The 23,543-nt window shown below is 35.8% G+C and overlaps 1 protein-coding gene across 1 annotated transcript; it reads left to right on the top strand.

Moving 5' to 3' along the window:
• The first annotated feature begins 14,215 nt into the window (after positions 1 to 14,215).
• On the top strand, positions 14,216 to 23,509 carry LOC102802876 (short transient receptor potential channel 4-like). Its single transcript, XM_006823445.3, has 9 exons — positions 14,216 to 14,362; positions 18,012 to 18,162; positions 18,623 to 18,792; positions 19,001 to 19,183; positions 19,306 to 20,042; positions 20,174 to 20,417; positions 21,790 to 21,966; positions 22,176 to 22,220; positions 22,666 to 23,509. The coding sequence occupies exons 1-9, from the start codon at positions 14,216 to 14,218 to the stop codon at positions 22,852 to 22,854; spliced, it is 2,043 nt and encodes a 680-aa protein (XP_006823508.2). The 3' UTR covers positions 22,855 to 23,509.
• Positions 23,510 to 23,543: the final 34 nt, after the last annotated feature.

Genomic DNA, 23,543 nt, shown 5'->3' with positions numbered 1-23,543 from the left:
TGTCGTTGCATTAAAAATAACGATGCTCTTCCTGTAGTTCAAAGGTTGAATAGTTCAAAGGTTGATTGTATTTATTTAGTTATCTCTGACTAAATTTCAAGAATTGTGGGCAGAATTACATCCTTTTTAATCACGTTCCCAAATAGTGTACCAGATATATAATTTTGACAATTTACAATACGTAATTATTCATACAAACTACATAAACTGCATACAAATGTATTATGACAGATAACAAAGTTTAACATATTGAGGTAGTACAGCATGCATATGATTGTCTGATTAAATTGTTGCTGACATTTCCTTTAAACATAATATTTCACAATGTCCGATTCTATTATTGGTAATTGTATGTAAAATTATGATCAATGGTAGCTCTTTTGCCATATGAACATCAACAGCACAAATACAAACTATATACGCTAAGTTACTTATAGCGCTATAATTAATTTTTCGAAAAAAAGAAATGCGCAAAATATAATACTAAATCTTTTAAAAGAACCGCTACCCAAGTTGGTCGGAAATTGAACGTGATGTAAGTATGGAAATGCACTTATTAATTTTGCCGGAATCTTGTGGTTTGGTGCCCATTGAGTTTTTGTCATTTATTTCCTTATTACATTTCATATTGAGAAGCTTGATTTAACCAGTCACGTGGTTTATCGCAATCATGTGATGAATACAATTAATAATTAGAAATATTTCGTACACAGCCTGTTTGAAATGCATTAAATTATATTTTGTTGGACACGATTAATAAAAAAAATGCGATTTTGCCCACAGCCGTATTTTTATAAGTTCTTTTTTTCGATAAAATAACTTGAAAGCAATAATTGTATTTGCATTCATTAAAAATTACACCCTGATTACCAGTAATTATCAGTAGCTTCCAACGAGTAAGTTCAGACTAAACAAAAACTGAAATTACTGGTGTTTTGCTTAATAAAAGACCTTTTAAAAGCACTGAACTAAATCCATGTTCCACTTCAAGAAAGTCAGCTTGTTTTCATTATAGGAAATCGCACGTATACGTAGCAACATATCATTTGTACTGATAAACAAAGCATCAAATAGTTTTACAAAATAACATTTTCTAACAAATGTACGTATTGATGCCATTGACTGCAGTAATATTACAAATAGTGACCGGGTTAAATGAGTGATACAACGTAATTTTTAAAAAAGTCTGATTCTAGAATTATATACAGATCATACACCCCCATTGCATCCCGAATTTTCAAATATAGAAAAGGATTGCATTTCCGTGATCTTGGGAATCTCACAAATAAACCTCTACCACTTTGTTCTTTGTACCATTTTGAAAACACATGGTTAATGAAGCAACATGGCGATTCTGTGTCTGTGATCTGTGTGTATTTTTTTATTATTCGTGTTATTTTCTCATTTCTTGTTATTGTAACTCTCAACCACTTCGTTTAGTAGCCGGTGTTTATCCGGTAATGCATCATGCGAAAAACCACTGCGAACAACTCCCAGTTTTCTACAGATCATTGATCGAACGTACACAATTTACAAAGTTGTCGGTAGATGTTGAGATGAACATTTATTTTATATAAAAGGTTTAAAATGATACAAATTTGCATATTAAAAAGTGAATTTATTTCTGACAAATAATTGAATATAAATTCCGTTACAAACCTAACAAAAAAGTCAAATTGCTTATTATAAAACTAACAGTGAATATTAATGATACGCTCCGACGACTGAACCTTGAACAGCAAAGATTATTTCAATATATGTTGGATGTGTTACCGATAAAAAGATAAAATAAATAAACAGAACAGCCTCGAGTTATTAAAATGACAAGTGAACTGAAGACACAGATACTTTTTTTTAAAATCACGCCGTTCTTTCGAATGAAGATCTTTGCTAAAAATCAATCCTTTGTTGTTGCGATGTAAGCGTGACGAGATGCAAGTGCTCTGCTTTTTTATTTATTCTTTATTCCACCCATTAACGATCCACGCATAGACGTGATAAACTCATCTCATTAGTAAACAATTTCTATTGTAACCCACTACCCTAGAGCAATCGTCTCAATGTTATCGCTATTGTCCACCCGAGAGTAACAACATCCAGATGAGTGGTCTGGGTATCATTGTGACCTATGCCGTGGACTTCCCATTTGTTTGTAATGTTGCATAAAAATCCCGGGATGAAATGCTATACCCACAAATACACGTAACTACATTAAAATCATTATAAAATAACGTACTAGCACCAAATCGATTTTGAATTATAGACCGAAAGTGAAACTGACCTTCGCATAAATATGCAAAGTTGAATAATAATAATGAATTTCACAGAACCAATTGTTTTTTTCCCGTGTTCATGTCGTACATTATCTTCGGTAATAACTTCCAAAGCGAACTGCCAATGCTTCAAATTAAAGTAGCGTTGCAACTTGCAAACAGTTTGTCAGTTTTGCGATCGGTCGTCGGTTAAGCAGCGTACAATTTTACGAAAAATTACGAACGTTCAATCTCGTATTTCTACAGATAATCTGTATCTTTGGAACAAATAAAGCCTGTGTGTAGTTTGACAAGCATCGTCAAGCGAGGACATACAAAAATAGTTGGTAGTACACAGACAATAGAGAGGGAGTCCAGAGAAGGAACAGCCAACACGCCGTTACATGGGCGAAATCTTGGTGGATTATTCACGTTCGTACACGTAATATTAGGTTTTGAGAGCTGCGGGGTCCGGAAATGTACACTATATAAACCAGAACGCATGCGTGAGGAACAAATATATGCAGTCTTTGATTTGCCAGTACTTCAATCCATGTTTATCATTATTGACATAAGCTGTTTATTTTATTGATTCAGCTCTTGAACTGACTCTTGAACGGAATTGCACGTTTCATACAGGATTAAAGGAAGGGTTGTAAACAGCATATATGTAAATTGTATATGGATCACCACCAACAACTATCGATCTATACGTCTTCCAAAGCTATCAACAATATTAATGAGGTTGTTACATAGCTCAACTATTTCCGAACTGATACTTGATAAAATGCATACCTTATAGTACAAAACGAGTCAAAGGTAATGTTTGTTGTGGTCCAATTTACCAAACTAATTTACAGATTTCATTATTGAATACTAGCATTATACACTTAAAACAAACCACATAAACTCTATCTTCTCTGTTTAGTTCATTTTATTTCTCTCCCTACAAGTTTGTTTCCTGTTGAGAAAGCTACGCAATCTATAAACTCCTCTCTATTCAAATACAAACACATTTTTAAGAGGAACATTAAATTCTTGAGTATAAAAATTCATTTCTTATTTTTACGATGAATCCGAATATTCGTATTTTAATAAAATATGAGGGTGATACATGCATATAATACAAAGGAATTGTTTCAATTTTAATTTGAGGGAAAGTTATGTTGGGCATGCATATAATGACTGATTTAAAAAAAAACATGATTGAAACATTGAACATTGCTAAGTCCAAAACATACAAATACGTTTTAGTACTCTGGTGCTTTCACGTCGCCTTGTGCATATACTGGTTGGTATTGGGTCATGGGATTAGAAGCTGCTGTAGGCATATAACCAACACCGGGAGATACTGATGATTGCATCTGAGAGCTTTGAGCCGTCACAGCGGTGGGAGTTGCTAAAATGAAAGAAGAAGAATATATTACCACACACGCGAGTATGCTTAATGAGCAGTACACCTTTATTATAGGTCAGGCTAGAACAATTCTGTTTTATTGCTGCTTAAGGAGTTCTGACTGTTCCAGCAGTAAGCCTTAATATATTTTATTCCAATGACATATATAAACCATTGGATTTTAAATAAATCAGAAAATTTAAAATATTGCACTTTTTTAATGGTATTAGATCCTCTTATTACTTAGTGTTTAATTAGGATGTCAATAAATCAAAGGAACCAGTCATTGTATGACTGCTATGTCATCAACATGCATGTTGTCTGCCGTCGCGTTTTCCTCATATATGAAACTTAGATGGTCATTTCTCACCATCGGTTCTTATTATGCAATAATTGAGTAAGGCTTGGCCTTGGACTATGAAAAAGATTAATTTACATTAGATAAAAATGTAACCGGGCTTGAACGTCATCATAGGTGTCACTGCTTGAGCACAACTGAAACATGGCACATGACCTAATATACAGTTCTTGAAAGTATCATTTAGACGTATTAATTCGAGAAAAAAAGATCATGTGACCTAATATATAAGACAATTTCTGAAAATGTTTAGTGATGATGTAATAAATATGATGATTCAGGCAACACAATATGTGTCATGTCACATGATTAATTATGCATAAATCAAATTAAAAACTAAACGCATCTAAAATGATATTTTTGGTTGTGGTTATTAACCTATTAATTGATGCATACAACCAAATTCGTCCCTAGAACTTAAATTTAAGATATTATTATTAATGATAATACAATTATTGAACTAGAATTATTGGCAGACATGCAACGGGAATAAGCGTACAAAATGATACACAGAGCCTACATAACATACGCAAACTTAGACCAGTAAAAACAGGATTATTACATCTTGCATGCATGAAGTGATTAGATTGCACAGAAATATTAAAGATTGTTGTACACAAAGAACTATCCCATAATAAACATGGTAAATTGTAAATAATATATTTAAAATGTAAGATAATACTCCACTTACCAGTGTTAGGTTGTTGTATATATGTAGTGGTAGTTGTGCTACCACGACACGCATTGCAACAACACACACATACTGCAACACATATTATACATACAGCAACCACTATTACCAAGGACACGATAAGAGCAATAATACCAGCACTGAAGAAAAAACAAAGCATACTCATTTTAACAGTGCATGATAATATAATAATTAACCATACAGGATGATGTTGATATGCAACCATATTTATATCTGGCACGTACCAAACCTTGTGCACACTGGGGAAAATTTATCCAGTTTTGAGTTTCAGCGTTGGTGCAAAACATGATGGGTATGTCTCAGATGTACATCATTATGCATGGTAGAAATGGTAAAACAGTTAGTAATATGTAAAATTGTAAAACAAAATTTGTGCTTGTGGAGGATATAATGTATTTATTAATGAAATATATCGTTTGTCAAATTTATTTCTTTTTCTCCCGATTGAAATTTGTTTGTACAATTATGTGCTTAGATATTATATAACATACATTAACTGACATGTTTTATGTGAGAATAGATGAATTGACAAGTTTTATGTGAGAATAGAGGAATTGACAAGTTGTATGTGAGAATAGATGAATTGACAAGTTTTATGTGAGAATAGATGAATTGACAAGTTTTATGTGAGAATAGATGAATTGACAAGTTTTATGTGAGAATTGATGAATTGACATGTTTTATGTGAGAATAGATGAATTGACAAGTTTTATGTGAGAATAAATGAATTGACATGTTTTATGTGAGAATAGATGAATTGACAAGTTTTATGTGAGAATAGATGAATTGACAAGTTTTATGTGAGAATAGATGAATTGACACGTTTTATGTGAGAAAAGATGAATTGACAAGTTTTATGTGAGAATAGATGAATTGACAAGTTTTATGTGAGAATAGATGAATTGACAAGTTTTATGTGAGAATAGATGAATTGACAAGTTTTATGTGCGAATAGATGAATTGACAAGTTTTATGTGACAATAGATGAATTGACAAGTTTTATGTGACAATAGGTGAATTGACAAGTTTTATGTGCGAATAGATGAATTGACAAGTTTTATGTGACAATAGATGAATTGACATGTTTTATGTGAGAATAGATGAATTGACATGTTTTATGTGAGAATAGATGAATTGACAAGTTTTATGTGAGAATAGATGAATTGACATGTTTTATGTGAGAATAGATGAATTGACATGTTTTATGTGAGAATAGATGAATTGACAAGTTTTATGTGACAATAGATGAATTGACAAGTTTCATGTGACAATCGATGATTTGACAAGTTTTATGTGACAATAGGTGAATTGACAAGTTTTATGTGACAATAGATGAATTGACAAGTGTTATGTGACAAAAGATGAATTGACAAGTGTTATGTGACAATAGGTGAATTGACAAGTTTTATGTGAGAATAGATGAATTGACAAGTTTTTTTGTGACAATAGATGAATTGACAAGTTTCATGTGAGAATAGATGAATTGACAAATTTCAAGTGAGCAAGCATAGATTGGCACGTCTCTATTGAACATACATGAATTGACAAGTTTTATCTGAGAATTAAAAGACAAGTTTCACGTAAGGAAAGATAAATTGACATGATTCTTGTGAGCATACATGAATAGACATTTTTATGTGAGTAAATCGGCGTTTTTCATATGATCATTGATGTTTCAAGTGAGCATGTCTAAATTAAAATGTGTTATGTGAGCTTACATAAAATGCCATCTTCCATGTATGAATTAGAACGTGTTACGTCAGTATAATGTTTCATATGAATATACATAAGTTAACATGTTTATGTAAATATACTTGTTTTTTGCGAGCATAAATTGACATGTTACATGTGAGCCAACATGAAATGACGTGGTTCATGTGACAATAGATAATTTAACGTGTTTCATGTGAGTTTACATAAATACATAAATGTGTCACGTTTCTGGAAAAAAATGTAAATATAAAAAAATACAAACCTCACAGATTTATCTTCATCGAAGCAACAATACTTGTCTGTTAAGGTACCACAGCAATTGTCTCCACCATCCAATAATCCGTCACAGTCAAAACCTTCATGCCACTCACCATCCAAATCAGTGTAGCCAAGGCAGTAATCGCCGGCTATATGAGAAACTGTAAAATGGTAGAAATGGTAGCTTGAGATGATAGACCATAACGTTATGAAGTCCGAAAATCAGACAAATGGTATCTTCCGCCAATGAGAAGTATTTGATATGTGCTCGTATTCACACACTAAGCTATGGCCAACTAAATATCGCCAACACATTGGACCATTGGACTATTGAAGTTGCGTATTCCATACGTTAATGGACTATCCACGACAATGCCGATTCATTAAACATACCGTTACTTGCGCATTCGAAGGACTGCTAGTACGTACGGACGGACACTGGTGCATCGGCTTCACCTGGGGGGGGGTGTTGCAGGTTGTGAACTTGTTATAGGACTGTGAACCACTAGTGACCATTCTTAAGTTATGAACAGTTTTCATTTCACGAGTGACGAATTTGCGTGAAATTGTTGTGAATGACAATAATGAAATGTCACTAATGGACAGGGACAGGGATTTTTGTAACAGTGAACATTTCACTAGGATTCATAATATTAGGAGACAAAACCTTGCTGTGTAGCAGCGTAAATTGCACTAAGGTCGGGGAGTCGGTGACTTTGTGTAGCAGTAAATATATAGAAGGTAGACTTTGGACAGGGAGCAACTGACCTCGGATACAATTATTATTTATTATCAAGGTGATTTATATTGTTTGGCGATGACCTTCCCAGACACAACCATGTGAGTAAGTTGGACTGGTATTGATGCCAACATGAATTACCCTGTACTCATTATACGCTTCCAATCATGCTAAGAAGTGAAACAATTATGAATGTGTTTATGCTGATGACACATGACGAGAATATTTTATTTAAAGCTTTCTAACTATGAAAATGTATTTTTTGGTCATAGGTCTTCAATTATGCTATTCATTCCTACTTTGGGATATATTTAACCGCCAGATTTTGTAGTCATAATCCATGCCTGTGCGCAAAAATTAAGACCATCAACGGGGTCAACGTTTTAAAGTTCCCAATGATACAAACATAGAACCTAAATATAGCATGGCAGCTATTGGCGGCTTTCAAGTAAAGGGCCAGAATACCATTGAATTTAAAAAAAGATTGTTCAAGTGAGGAACTAGCTGATGCTGGAATGTTTCTCGAAAATTAAAAGTGAGTAAAGTCACATGACTGCTAAGTGTTATATTTATCTTAATCCACGTACTCCTTAGATGCTACCGAAAAAATGGCGGCGAACCACGTGACTAATCAACAATCTAAAAGAGGCACTGTGTAGTGTGGGACATATAGAATGTATATCTTAATTGTCATTTGTTTGAAAATATGGCGGAAGAATAATAAACATTACAATAGTAATAGACTTCCAAGCCGGAAGGATATTGAAAGCCTAATTACCTGTATTAACAGTCAGAGCCTGATTCGTAGAAAACTTGACAGGGCACATGCGTCATCGTTGCACCAAAATACATAAACGAATCTAAATTCGATTCAGCCTTTAAAGTCGCATTTCAGAAATTAGATATGATGACAAACTTATTAACAGTTCGTGGCGAAGGAGTCATGAGGATTATAAATAGGCATTCAACAAGGAAGTCCAGTTTCAAACTGATTTGGTTTCATGTGTCATAGCCTCGGTTCAGCTCTTTAGCGTGTCGTCGTGAAATGCTCTCCCACAAAATCCTAAAAATTAAAAAGCTGATGTAAAATGCATAAAAGTGTTATATTCTGAATAATAACATTACCTGTAACAAACACAACTGCTATGAACAATGCGACTGAGCGGGGAGCTACCATTTTGTGTTATGCGTGTAGTCGTGGTGAAGGTAACAATGACTTAAACAATAATATTCCAAAGCGTTTAGAGTACAAAGGTTGATTTTATTTTTGATTCCCTACTTAAACTCAACGATAGGAGCAGACGAAAGTCCACAATGCTACAGTTGTCGACAATACATCAAATAAATAAACGTTACATGAAACAATACAAAATACACCAAATAAATTAACATCAGACAAGGATAAAATGATGATTACATGATAATTTGCAGCTTCTGCAGTCTTTGTGAGATTCAGTGATAATAAATCATGAAGTAATTGCTGAAATGTCTATAAAATGGATGTAAAAATTATTCTTTTTGATTAAAAAAAAATCAACCGTTTGAGGATTCAGCTATGTAATTTTCATTGTATCATCATTAGAACACTGGTGATACAAAACTTTTTCTTTCTAAGAAATACTGTTTACATTGATCGGATACTATTTATCGGTCGTATTACATATAGACCACTTGCGTCAAGAATTGAGAGGTTGGTGAAATTAGTCAAATAGTTTGCTAATTGTAGCTGTGGTCATGAAGCTCCAATTTCGAGAAGTGACATATTTGGTTTATAATTCACACAATTGCATTGAAACTAATAACATTTAAACATTATTCACATGCAAATCATTGAATCACAGAAGAAATACTTAAAGATAGGATAATATTGTTATTAACTTGACTTTTTCTCAGAGTGAATATAAACAGCTCATGTATTTTCTAAGTTGACCTCCCAGTTTGCACAATGGTTATTCCGAAATTTACAAATGTTACATTTACATTAATGGCTCCTCTATTAATTGTATGGCACTTTGGAATCAGTGTTGTGACATGTGGCGAATGACCCCTGGGGCAATAAGTATGCTAAAACATTCCTGTAAAACTAGTAATAACTAATTCTATTTCACTTTACGATGACATTTGCTTGTAGAGCGACCTCTAGCGATGACATTAGGAGGCTTCCTGACGAGTGACTCAACGACTGATTAGGTAAGTTATTGAAATAATGTATACGGAACAGCGCATTCGAACAGCACGGGGGACGATTGATTCATTTTATAATCAGTAAATCTGTAGTTTCGAACACTAACTGAACTCAGCTGTAAGTATTTCGACAGTAGACATCAGCTGCATTGAAAAGTATTTCTGCCACTTTTCCATTGCTAGTATTAAGATACAGCTGTTATGTTTTGTATTATTCATGTTTTAGATATGTTATGTGTACTTCACACTGGAGTACTCCCGGGTTACTGCTATTGTTTTGAGAATTGTCAACCATGCTAGGCCAATTTTAATTGGTGACAAGCTCTAGTTTTGAGCAAAAAGGAGCTCCTTCACTCAAAACCCAGGTGAGTACCCCCACCGCATTGTGATTTGTTGATGGAATATTATTTACAAATTTCAGCACTTTACATGACCTGGTGATTTTTTTAAGATTTTAAATAAAGAATTTGCATTGTTAGCATGTCCATTGTTTACTCCCGCTCGTTCTAGTGTTTCATTTTCTTTTGTTATATTAAACTTTGAGTACGAGTTACTATCTATGTTGTCCTATCGTATACATTGTTCTGGTTCTGGGAGCAATCGAGAAAACGTGGATGAAAAAACACACAGTCGTAATAGCATTAGATACCTCATAAAGTTTGTTTTTAAATCGCTTGTTTGTAAGTAACTGTTATGCTAAGCCCTCCAGTGACAAACACAGTGGAGAATATAAATACCCCAAACCAAACGTGCTCATCTCCAATGCATCACATCTAAAGTACGTCTTTGTAATATTTTGTTTGGGACACTTCACTGGTTGTTGAATCTAGTTGATTTATTATATTATATTAGAAAGAAGTTATCCAATTTACAAATAACTTTTCTTGTCTTTAGAAATACAGAAATATTGCCGCTAGCACTTAAATAATTATTTCATACCAAAACATGTTCTCTATAAGCTTGTTTGACACTGCAATAATCGTGTCACTTTCTGAGGGGTACTCGCCTGGATTCTGAGTGCAGCCTGTTGAAAACTGGACCCCAACAATTGGCGTTGAGGGCGCTTTGAACAAACAATGATCTACGCAACCGAGTATTGTTGTTGAATTCTACCAGTGGTGATTCGTTCTGATTCCCATCTACAACCAACTCCCAATTTGAGTAGATAAACGAGGCACGTAGAGGACTGAAATGAGAGTATTTCAGCACTCGCCGACTCGGAAATGTTCACGCCTTGCTTTCTCCGCATACGGGCTGCTATGGTGTGGTCATGCATAACCTATTATACGTGTGATGTCATGAATATAGTTTCCTGTCTTGAGAAAAACAAACAATGCTATTACTAGTAGTATACGATTTTTCTTTCAGCAATTCATGACACGGGATTTTGATTTACGTCGAATACATGCCCGCTTATTTATAGTAAAATAGAACTAATCATTCTGAAACGCTGATATCACGTCCTATGTGTACGGTTGAGATTCAGTGAGTGTGTGTGTGTGTAACAAAGTTTACAAAAAAACAGTCGTTACCCGTGGGTAAAACGTAGGAATAACGAAAATATTGCCATTACACCGGCGATTTCTTTTGGCATGTTTGACTATCATAGAGACGGACACCTGTACTGGGTACTGGGTTTATATTTATCTATGTCCTCATCGCTATAAATATGTGTCAACAATTCAACAACTAGCTTCAATTTTTTCTGTTCCGGTTTTGTATCGCGATGAATATACGTAGTGCCATACGGTCCGTTGCAGAAACTTTAATATATAGTTAGTAGACGCCCAACGATGAATTCAACTTGACTTTTTGATGTGTCGCTTTCTAACCATGTTTAGAAAGGACATTTCACGAAACTATGCATCGCCTCAAATTTAGTATCTTCACTATTGCTACGCATCAGTGGTAGCTTTTAAGTCGTTAGTCAGTAATCTGTGATGTCATCATTCCATTTACTTGGACCGGGGAGTGAAATAGAAACGTCGTGCAGTTTGCTTATTGTTTACCGTGGTTATCTTCATGCCAGCACCCTAAGCATGCGTGCATATTTTACTGGTCATCGCCGTGGAATCGTAGTTCAACGATACAAGGATGGCAAACAGGTTACGTATTACCGTGGAGGTATAAACAGTTTATACCTTCATGGTAGAACGTATCACCATGGAAGAGACAGCTCTCAATCTCACAACACTGAGAACAACAGTGAGAACCACTGTACCACGAGGACGTCACGTTGAGCCTTTAATTAAAATCATACAGATTCTTCATCAAACCATATGTTGTTGCCATCAAATGCACTGGTTGGGTAAATTGTCAACATTTTAAAGAAACCCTATTTCAGTTTGTAATTAACTACAAAAAACAACAACATCATATTGATCCATATTTTGGTGTAATTGAATTAACTCATCAAACGAAACCAACCGACATACAAGCACTATCATTTATGTTGCCACACTCCAGGTAACGCAGTACATGTTCTAAAGTACAACGATATGTTATCCAACCCAATCCAACGTAAATATGAAATAACCATACTCGTCGCATTTAATTGTCTTTTCTCTATTAAAAGTGCTTGTTCAATGCCCACAAAAAAAAGAAAAAAAAAGAAAGAAAGAAAAATAACATTAATTCTTGAACACATGCCGTGAGAAAGTTAATCGACAATGCAACCAATGCCATATAAGTTGCGCCCTCAGCTGGGCGCGTACGATTCTTGCAACCGCTAGTTGTTGCACAAACATCGGATTTGTTTTCTTTTTTTTGTTTATGTTTACATACTATAAAAGCTATGTTCAATAAAACGTCAACACATGTAACCTTTACAACGATTTATTTGCATAGTGACCAACTCATATTTGTCTATTCCCCACTAAATTGTCGGACCATAAACTTTAGAAAGGTATAGTGTCTATGATCAGACATAGTTTAGAACTGATCGCTTACATTTGCTACGTTTACACGACAGCATTTTATTGGAACCCTACGGCTCGAGCGACGTTTGGCTCCAATAAATCCTCAGGGTTGAACTCAGATAGTGTTGAGCCCCGACATGGCTCCGACCGTGTATACACATCAGGGTCAAACTATTGGGCCGGAATCACGCCCTCAGTCGTCTTCTTCAAGTAATCTTTCATTTCAATTATGGCGGAGACAACATCGTTTGTAATTTCGCGTATCCTTTGGTTTGACGAAGAGATAAGCGCCCTAATACCTATTTGACAGATTAAAGAACTACTGCGATACACTGAAAGCTCAAAGGGGAACAGAAAAATGGCGTGCAAAATTATGCCACAAAAACATGAAAGAACGGCTGAAAAAATCCAAAGGAAATGATTGCAGAAACCTTTTAAAGAAACACCGGCAACGGTACGGCGACATGTTCTTACTAGGATTGGGCTGACAACAGTTGAACAATTACAAGATGGTAATTTTGCTTGACAATAACTGTAATAGGCTGTTACACAATTAGCGTATTTCAGCGTACACCAGTGATTGTCTCAGACTAATTGTTCCTTTTTCACCCAGCCCAACAGCATCGTGCCATGTAAACAAACAATAACACAAGCACCACACCAAAATCATTTTCATTCGTCCTATTTTCATACAAAGTATTTGGCGGCGCTGTTCCGATCGGCTTCGGTCGAACTGAATTGAACTTTGGCAGATCTCGGCTCTCGTTCGGCCCACGACCATTAATCTTAATCCATGAGAGGAGCAGTAGTTCAAGTTCGGCTCCGATAGAATGCTGCCGTGTGAACTAGCAAATTATTGGCACCTTACTTACATCTAGAGTTTGACCAAACAGCTCGGGTACCATTTTTGATTGTGCATAGACCCATGATTGACAGTTTTTCTGGAAAAACATGGACGACTGCTTGATATATGCTTTCTTGTCGTTTTTAGGCGACAATTACGCCGAAATCTCACGCAAATTGTGAACTAACGTCACATTTACATCCCTTATATATTCATGGTTGTGTGTAAAATAAAAATTACCATACTCCGCTCATTTTGATTCTGTAAAAAGAGTGATTTTGCGGGGCACCACGAATGTGCCACGCACTCTTGAGCTCCGGCCATTTGTATACTCAAATCCGGCAGTCTTATTTCTTTTATATACTAGGAGCCGCGGTTTAATCTAAATGTAGCGGCGTAGCGGGTAAAATGCGTCTCAGTTGAAGACGAATGTCGCGTTTATTTGATGCCGGCTAACCACAAACACGGTAGTGAATAAAACGACTGACAAAATAATAAACCGCCACCTTCTCAGTCTGTTTTTGTTTTCATTTACCTGTCTTTTATCCATATATTAGAATTAGCTGGTGCAAAGATTCCTGTCACGAAAGGTTCATACTAGCGAAAAACAACGGTCACCAGTTTATAGCAATGACCTCTGACAGCAATATCCCCACATATATTAATTGGTTTGGCCCTGAAGGGGTCTTTATTCTACTTCCTCGCCGTCTAAAGACTGAATTAGACGTTAGGGTGTACTACGACAGTAGGAGGCTCATTGTTTACTGGTGATAACGTTTGCTTTTGTTGCATCGTTGAAACGAAGTAAGTTTAGTTGCCGTCGCTCGTTTGAGTGGTGAGTATGTCGCGAGTAATTGAAGTCTCGGAGTTTTCTCTCAACGACGAGACCCCCAGCATTAAAGAGCAGTCTACTAACTCGACGCAAGAAAGCGAGTTCTTACAACTAGTGGAAGATGGGGACTTTGAAGGGGTTTGTTCGCTTATACAGGTTGGTACTTCTTTACGGGCTTGTTTAACTTTAGTGTACAACTTGAAAGTCAGTCATGCATTGGTAATCATATAGCGGTTATAGGATTGTCTTTGTTACTTAAGTATCATAATTCGTGAACACTTTTAAATTATTATGTACATTGAAAAACTCGCCATAGTGTGTCGTCAGTAATACTAAATTCTGTATGTTGTAGTGATTTCTCTCGACATAAGTCTAAACCGGTAGGTCAGTGTAAAGACGGGGGTTTACGCAAAGACACTAGTGTCTTTGCTTTACGTCACCAAGGTCAGTTTATCTCTTTATACTTCCATGGTTTTATGGGGGACTGTGGGCTTCAGTTCACCTATGGCGTCTACTGTATTACGTACGAATCTATTAATACATTGCCTCAAACACATTCTATCCATCCCAACTGTGCCCTGAGCTATTGTGTAAACATTGTAGTCAAAAATAAATATGATGTGTTGTTACATGTATTTTCACGTGTAACTCTTGTAACCATGGCGACAAGGTGGCGATTAAATAACTTGGGTATTGACAACAATAGTTTGCAATCACTTCTCATAAGGCGATCTTTGTCGTGCGTTGAATAGATCAAGCAGGAGCGTATTCATTGCACATACAGGTGTATTGGAAGGGAACGAGTAATTGTATGAATGTATCAACGTAGACTCCAGTGGAACTTCACTCGCTAACAACCTGACATTTCAATTGCTAGAAAACACGTCATATTCACGCAGCGTGGTCCGTGGCATCGACTGTGGCATTGATCACGTGTATAGTTTGTAACATATGATATACGGCTAGATTTCTTACATGCATCCAATTCTTTCAAAGTGGGTGTCAGATTCTTTTATTGGAATTGTTTTTATTTTTCCTCTTTGAATTTGAAACATGCAACGATTTTATGAAACAATGCATACCATTCACAGGCATTGTATATTCAGTGAACACGCGAATGAACGTGTCTACACAATCAGTAACCTAATGCGTATGTGGCGAGTAGAACAGGTACAAACGAGAACAGAAGCTTCGCAACTGCAAACGAGAACTGGATTTCTGAAATGTTTGTTATAAACTTTGAAGTGAAGAAATGGTGTCACCAAGCTCAGAGCAGCATTACACTAGTTAGGTAGAATGATTGTAGTAATTATTGCCGTCCACCACTCGCTGTCAACATCACGATTAACAAATAAAAGAAGGAACAACTCGATCCCAGGAGGATATTGAATTGTATACACGTTTCTTTTCACCAATTTACAATACCACTGTAGGCAAACGACACGACTAGTTTATTGGCATGGACATCTGAATAACAGTTGTATACAACTATTATGTTTGTATTTGATGGAAGAATGCTTTGAATGAACGTAGCCATATATATTCAAGGTATGCACAGAGTGTTCAAATTTCTACTCGCTTAGTTGTACGATTCGGGCTCAGTACGGTTGTGTATGTACCACCCAGCCACCAGCACTGCAACGTCTCCTATTACAGAGGGGTCTTACGCTCGTAAATATTAATGCCAACTCGTGAAAGTATATTTCTATCGTCACGCATCGCGCTAACGGGCCTGTAAACAAGCATTGTATATTACACTCTTTGTATACGTCGCAGAAGCCCTTTATCGAACGCGACAATTATAATTAGCGCCATCTAGCGGCAGTGAACCTACCGTCGAACCAACCTGGTGTGAACCATTTTGTTATCAGCCCGAGGTCAAAATTAAAATATCACAAGTCCGTCGTTATATTATGTTTGTAATGTAAATATAATAATGACAACTTGTTGTTGTATATTTGTTTCCGGTTGTGGAATATTATAACAATAAGGACAAATTTGTTTTAGCTCATTTTGCGACTCCTATGCCATTATTACTATGTCATTATTTTCCATGCCATTATTTCCTATGTCACTATTTTCTATGCCATTATTACTATGTCATTATTTTCTATGCCATTATTTCCTATGTCACTATTTTCTATGCCATTATTACTATGTCAATATTTTCCATGCCATTATTATCTATGTCATCATTTTCCATGCCATTATAACCTATGTAATTATTTTCTATGCCATTATTACTATGTCATTATTTTCCATGCCATTATTACCTATGTCATTATTTTCCATGCCATTGTTTACCTATGCCATTATTTTCTATGCCTTTATTACTATGTCATTATTTTCCATGCCATTATTTCCTATGTCACTATTTTCTATGCCATTATTATTATGTCATTATTTTCCATGCCATTATTATCTATGTCATCATTTTCCATGCCATTATAACCTATGTCATTATTTGCTATGTCATTATTACTATGTCATTATTTTCCATGCCATTATTACCTATGTCATTATTTTCCATACCATTATTACCTATGTCATTATTTTCTATGCCATTATTACTATGTCATTATTTTCCATCCCATTATTACCTATGTCATTATTTTCCATCCCATTATTACTATTTCATTATTTCCCATGCCATTATTACTATGTCATTATTTTCCATGCCATTATTAACTATGTCATTATTTTCTATGCCATTATTACTATGTCATTATTTTCCATGCCATTATTACTATGTCATTATTATCTATGCCATTATTACCTATGTCATTATTTTCCATGCCATTATAATCTATGTCATTATTTTCCATTCCATTATTACTATGTCATTATTATCCATGTCATTATTACGCATGTCATTATTTTCTATGCCATTATTACCTATGTCATTATTTTCCATGCCATTATTACTATGTCATTATTTTCCATGCCATTATTACGCATGCCATTATTTTCCATCCCATTATTAACTTTGTCATTATTTTCCATCCCATTATTACTACGTAATTATTTTCCACCCCCTTATTACTATGTCCTTATTTTCCATGCCATTATTACGCATGTCATTATTTTCCAAGCCATTATTACCTATGTCATAATTTTCCATCCCATTATTACTATGTCTTTATTTTCCATCCCATTATTACCTATGTCATTATTTTCCATGCCATTATTACTATGTCATTATTTTCCATGCCATTATTACGCATGCCATTATTTTCCATGACATTATTACCTATATGTCATTATTTTCCATCCCATTATTACGCATGTCATTATTTTCCATCCCATTATTACTTTTGTCATTATTTTCCATCCCATTATTACTACGTAATTATTTTCCATCCCCTTATTACTATGTCATTATTTTCCATGCCATTATTACGCATGTCATTATTTTCCAAGCCATTATTACCTATGTCATAATTTTCCATGCCATTATTACTATGTCTTTATTTTCCATCCCATTATTACCTATGTCATTATTTTCCATGCCATTATTACTATGTCATTATTGTTCATGCCATTATTGTTAATTTAATTACTTTCCATGCCATTATTACTATGTCATTATTTTCCATGCCATTATTACTATGTCATTACTAGTATTTTCCATGCCATTATTGTTAGTTTAATTACTTTCCATGCCATTATTGTTAATTTAATTACTTTCCATGCCATTATTACCCGTTTCATTTTCACCGTGCACTAGTAACAGTTATTTGTCCTGGCTAATTTTTTGATCGTTTTTTTTTAAATATCTAACACTTTTTCTGTTCGTATCTTACAGAGTGAAAACGTGAACGTCAACTGCAGTGGTAGACGAAAACGAACAGTTGTATCCGCACTGCAGCTTGCGGCAGAAAACAACAATTTTCAACTCGTGAAGTTATTGTTAGACAATGGAGCAACACCACTCGATAAACCACATATACCGAATGGTAAGGCACAATTGTGTTTGCGTGGGAATGTGTTGTTTTTATTTACAAATCATTTATTGCGTATATATTGGTAAAAATGATAATTAAGGCTGTTTTAAACAGCCTGAGAATCAACTGAAAATGAAATATAAATCCTCATTTATGTGCACTAGTTTCAAAGATATTAAATGATCTTCCCAATTGGCGGCAGATATATACAAGAAGCACGTTTCAAGTTTCAATGTGCACACCATTATGGCACAAAATATCAAATTCATATACATGTATTTACGATGAATTTCAAGCGTGTCTCCCCAAAACTGTTGTCAAAGTAATGTGATGGTATTTGGAGTATTGTTATTTTCACAAAATAATTATTCATTGCTCATATCGCACTATATATTTACTTTACACAACCATGCAACGTCGGGTAATCTCAGTTGTCTGATCGATTCCAACATAACATTATTGTGTTTGGCAGGAGAGTCTGAATGTGTAGAAATCGATAACATGAGGTTTCATCGTTATAGCGCCCTCTCGAGTCCAGCTTACATGAGCCTTGCCCACGATGACCCGTTTGTATCTGCGATGGATCTATCAGATGAACTCTGTGCTATGACACATGCTAGAGAAATCGAGGACACTTCGCAGGTAACTACCGCATTGGTGATACATGTTTACTTACACGTGGTTACATGACAGCATGAACACGAGCACATACAATGCAAGTCACGTGTGTATGGTGTTACACATACTAGTAACTACTATACGAGTATATCATTATTATATTGTATATTTATTTTCTCGAGGCGCTGGAAAATAACTAATTCAAGTGTATTCGTTGTATTCCACCTTTCAGTCTTTGTACATGGAGCTACAACGCCAGGTACGGCAATATATTGCTGCCCTCGTTAACTGCTGTGATACATCGAAAGAAGTACTTATTATATTGAGCGGCAAGGGCGGTAGTTTAGAGCGAGGACCAGGAGGCCTTCACGGATTCCACCAGTTGAAAAGAGCAGTCAAAAGTCGCCAAAAAGAGGCATGTTCAACGCAATTCCATTCTTTTATAATTTCAAATTTTACGTCGAGGTTATGGTTCCCATTAGTATGTACAACAAACGTATGAAATATTGTGTTTGTCTATGTGTTTGTTTTTTGCAGTTTGTTGCTAATTGGAAGTGTCAAAAGGAGGTAAAGAAAGACTGGCTGCATGGACAACCAAAATGGCATACACGCAACGGGCTGTTTTGGACTCTGCTGTACGCCGTTTACTCTTTCATAGTCTATATGATACTGATGCCTTTGTTAGTCCTTGTCTACATAATAGCACCATGCGCCCCACTATCCCGGATATTAGACAACCCCAAAGGAAAATTCCTGTCCCACCTGTACTCCTACATGATGTTTCTGCTGATTGTGTTAATAGTGGACATAACAATGGCGCACGATCCTACCGTCGAGTTGACTGCGGCCGACAAAACATTGATAGTTTGGCTGCTGATTTTCGCTTGTGCTTTTTTAATGGCCGGACTCAGCCAGTTGTACAGGCTCGGCCCAAGAGACTATTTTAGCGACGTGAGAAACTGGATGGATCTATCCATATTTGTCCCGTTTCTAGTGGACAATACACTGCATATAACGGACAATTTCGTGCACGTCAACGTCATGGTCAGGATCTTCTTTGATTCGATCGCGGCAATTTCTCTAGTTCTAGCATGCCTTCGATTCATAAGATTTTTCTACCTGAGTACATTTCTCGGACCTTTATTGCTGTTGGTTGTAGCCATGAATGGTGACGTCATTCGCTTTCTGTGTATCTGTTTTTTCACGGTGGTGTCGTTTGCATTCGGATTTTACTACCTCTATGCTGAACTTGATGGTACTGGCGATTTTAATGCGTGAGTATAAACGCCTTTATTCTGGAATCCCTTTTAACTCTAATTTTGTTTAGTTTACTTGTATATTTACTGTGGCTTATGTGTCAAATATAATGTAATTAATAAATTGTCTGTGTTTAATTTTATCACAGGTTCTTCACGGCCATTTCCGCATTACTGAACACACTGTTCACATCGGACCCAACAAGTAGCTTGTACGTCAACGTTATTTACAATGTAACTGACTCAGATGGCGATAGCTATGACGTACACGATGCCTCCATTATGATTGCTGGCATTGGCGTGGTCATGTATTTATTCTTTGGAGTTTCGCTCATCATTATATTGGTCAATGTATGCATCGCCATGATGTCAGATACATATGCCAGATTAAGGGTACGTATCGAGTCTGACTTAAACAAAAATGGTATGTTTTGGAAATACTTAATTTGAATTGTGTATTTACGCACGATCTAATGAATTCAAACAATACGATAAACGATATAAATTACTGTTACGACTACGTGCTCCGGCAGTAAACATTTTTTATGTTTTAAATTCCGTTGCAAACGCGATGTCTGAAAAAGCCAACAAGAGAACATAAAAAAAATTTCTGGGTGCTATGCGATGAATATCCAAATTTGAAGAAACACGTATTTTTGCTTGATGAAAAACAAATTTCGAAAAAGTGTTGAAAAAGTGGCCAATACTCCTTTCAACTCTCAATATTTAGAAATGCATTAGCAAATCGGTATAGGGCGCCCCCTGTGGCATGCTTTTTTTTTTTTTTTTAAATGGAATGCTTGTGTCGGCAGTAGGCGAGTTTCCGTTCGCTACGAGATTTTGCACATTACATAAAGGCCCAGACAAAACAGATCGAATAAATTGATTTTGAACTCAAGTATCAATCTGATCTTTGCGTATAGCAACCCTGATCTAGGTTACACACTACAGCAAGTTACAGCAATGTACAATGTCAATAACAATTATGTTTATATAGATATCATGATGTAAACCATATGCCGCTGAAACGTGGATAGCGCAAGTAGATGAGTTAAATTATTAAATAAATAACCCAAACATAAACAACTTGCAAACAGATAAAAATTGTAAAAAATGACAATCGTGAATATGTCATCTCTGAATGTACATGTGGCACTGAATGTACACGTGGCACTGAATGTACATGTGGCACTGAATATACATGTGGCACTGAATATGGTATCGCCACAATCATATAATCTCCGTGTTGATTTGCGTTCATCCGATAAAAATACCGCGATTCGTTGGAAGCAGGAGTCAACTATCGCACACATAGAAATCTCGCCGCATCTATGAGTAGATCTCAAGTGAAACAGTATATTTGTTGTCGTAGACTCGCCGCAACTGGACGTGTCGAAATCAGTTGATATGGATCGGGGCGTGTCCCGAGTCGTGCAGTGCATAACGGCGTCTACACGCGTTATTTGCTGGATAAGTGATCCGTATCGAACTCGACATGGCGCGACGTGTAGTGAATTAGGTTAAAGCGGGCGGGTCGTCACCTGCGCACGCGCGGAAATTGAGTCCCAAGCGATCATGATAACAACACACGCTAAAAACGCAAATGCTTATGGGTAAACGCTTGTTTTGAAACAATGACACGCTATGGCCATCTGACGCATGAGCAGGTGAAGACTCCCCCGCTTTATTTACATTTTATGTAACAATATTCACATAATGTTATCTTAAAAATCTACTTTTATTATATTTTTGTTCACAAATTCAGGAAAACATCGACATCGAGTGGAAATATGTTCGTACTAAAATGTGGTTGGAGCATTTTGACGGTCCTGTGTTGCCTCCATTCTTCAATGTCATTCCATCAGTTACTTGGTTAATGTACATTGCCAGGAAGTTATGCTACAGACAAAACTCTACAGGCTGTCTTGCACCACGAACTGAGGTGAGTATTAAATATTGATTTCATTACGCCATAGCCACACCTCTATGTCTCCATAATAACCACGTGTAAAGTAATGTAAGGTAGTAACTCTACCTATAAAATATCGACACAAACCATGATGGCTTGGATCGTGCTATACAAAGAGGCGTTGTTTTGTGCTCATATAAAACAAATCGATGGTGATACAGTGAGTGATTGCTTTATTGTAGGACAATACATTGGGGAAGGATATCCTTTCATTAAGCTACACAAAGGTAAGAAACATGTACACTTACTATCACGCGTTAGTTGAAAATCCTTATGTGTGACAACGGATAGTTCATAATATGGTTTAGGGATAGACACTATTCCATTTGTTTCGTCTTTGTAACTACATGTACTAGTATCTGCCTACTTACCACACTTAACACCGGGAATCAACAAATGAATCGGACTTCCACAAGCATAAAAGTATGCGTTGTTTTAATAAGATACGCTCTTATTGGATGCCAACTCGATCATAACAGTCGCGGTTGAAAATATAAAGAATGCAAAAAGAGCATTACAAGCCCCATTATCAGCGAGAGTCAACAACAGGTACCATAGTGTATCTCTAAAATTGAAATACATGCCGTATGTACATACAACATGGCATCATAATTACCAAAATTAATATTAAACAAAATATTGAATCAATATTTCAATCAACTTTTTCCGTAGTTGACCAAGGAGTTGATTAATCGTTACATGATTGAAAAAGGCGTAGTTTCAGAAGAAGATCAAATGTTTGAAACCAATGGCAACGTGAACGCAATAGAGAAGAATAATCTTGGACTTGGCGGCCCAGGCGTCGTGATACATGTTGGACCCAACGACGAAGCTCATCAAAAACGTGATAGTGTCAACTAAATATCCAATTCTTTTTATAAAATTTACATTCTCTTATTTATCTCACAAATAATATATTTTACAAGCGTTGTTTGCATGGCATGGAATCTATTTCGCATAGGATGCGTTGCGAATATACAGTCGTCATATAGGTCCCATATGTATGCGATATATACAGCACGTTAAACTTGCTTACAAATGTTAATGTCCTTGGAATTTGTATTCGTTAAATAGAAAAAAAATTAAAAGTCCCTGAAAATAGCCAAAATTGTTTTTCATGAAATGAACGCGAAAACAAAAACAAATGACTTTCCCTAGCATGCGCCCTCAGCGGCACGCAATGGGTTTCTTTATGGTTTCGTACCCGTTTATCCACGAGCCCGCTCGGTAAATCTATTCACAAAAGAATGAACGGATGTCTCTCTATATATTGTTTGAAATCGTATCTGATTGGAAGACATAGCAAAGTTACGGTTGTGGTGGCCCAATCTGACTCGTTGTTACAAACATATATTTAAATATGTCAACTTGTTTATGAGCTGTTTGAAACAATCGCAGTTTTTTTTCCCCGGTGTTTTAACCTCCTCGTTAACCTCCTCGTTCGCGATTGCAATTTAAGGAAAAGTTATGTTCAGTCTGTCACAACTGTTTTATTATATTCGGTCTTCACCAACTAGTACAGTGTCGTTGGCTTTTTTAATTAATATTGC

The sequence above is a fragment of the Saccoglossus kowalevskii genome, chromosome 3 (assembly GCF_978046115.1).
Source record: "Saccoglossus kowalevskii chromosome 3, keSacKowa6.1, whole genome shotgun sequence".
NCBI classification, from domain to species: domain Eukaryota; kingdom Metazoa; phylum Hemichordata; class Enteropneusta; family Harrimaniidae; genus Saccoglossus; species Saccoglossus kowalevskii.
This window is presented reverse-complemented; position numbering and strand designations above follow the sequence as displayed.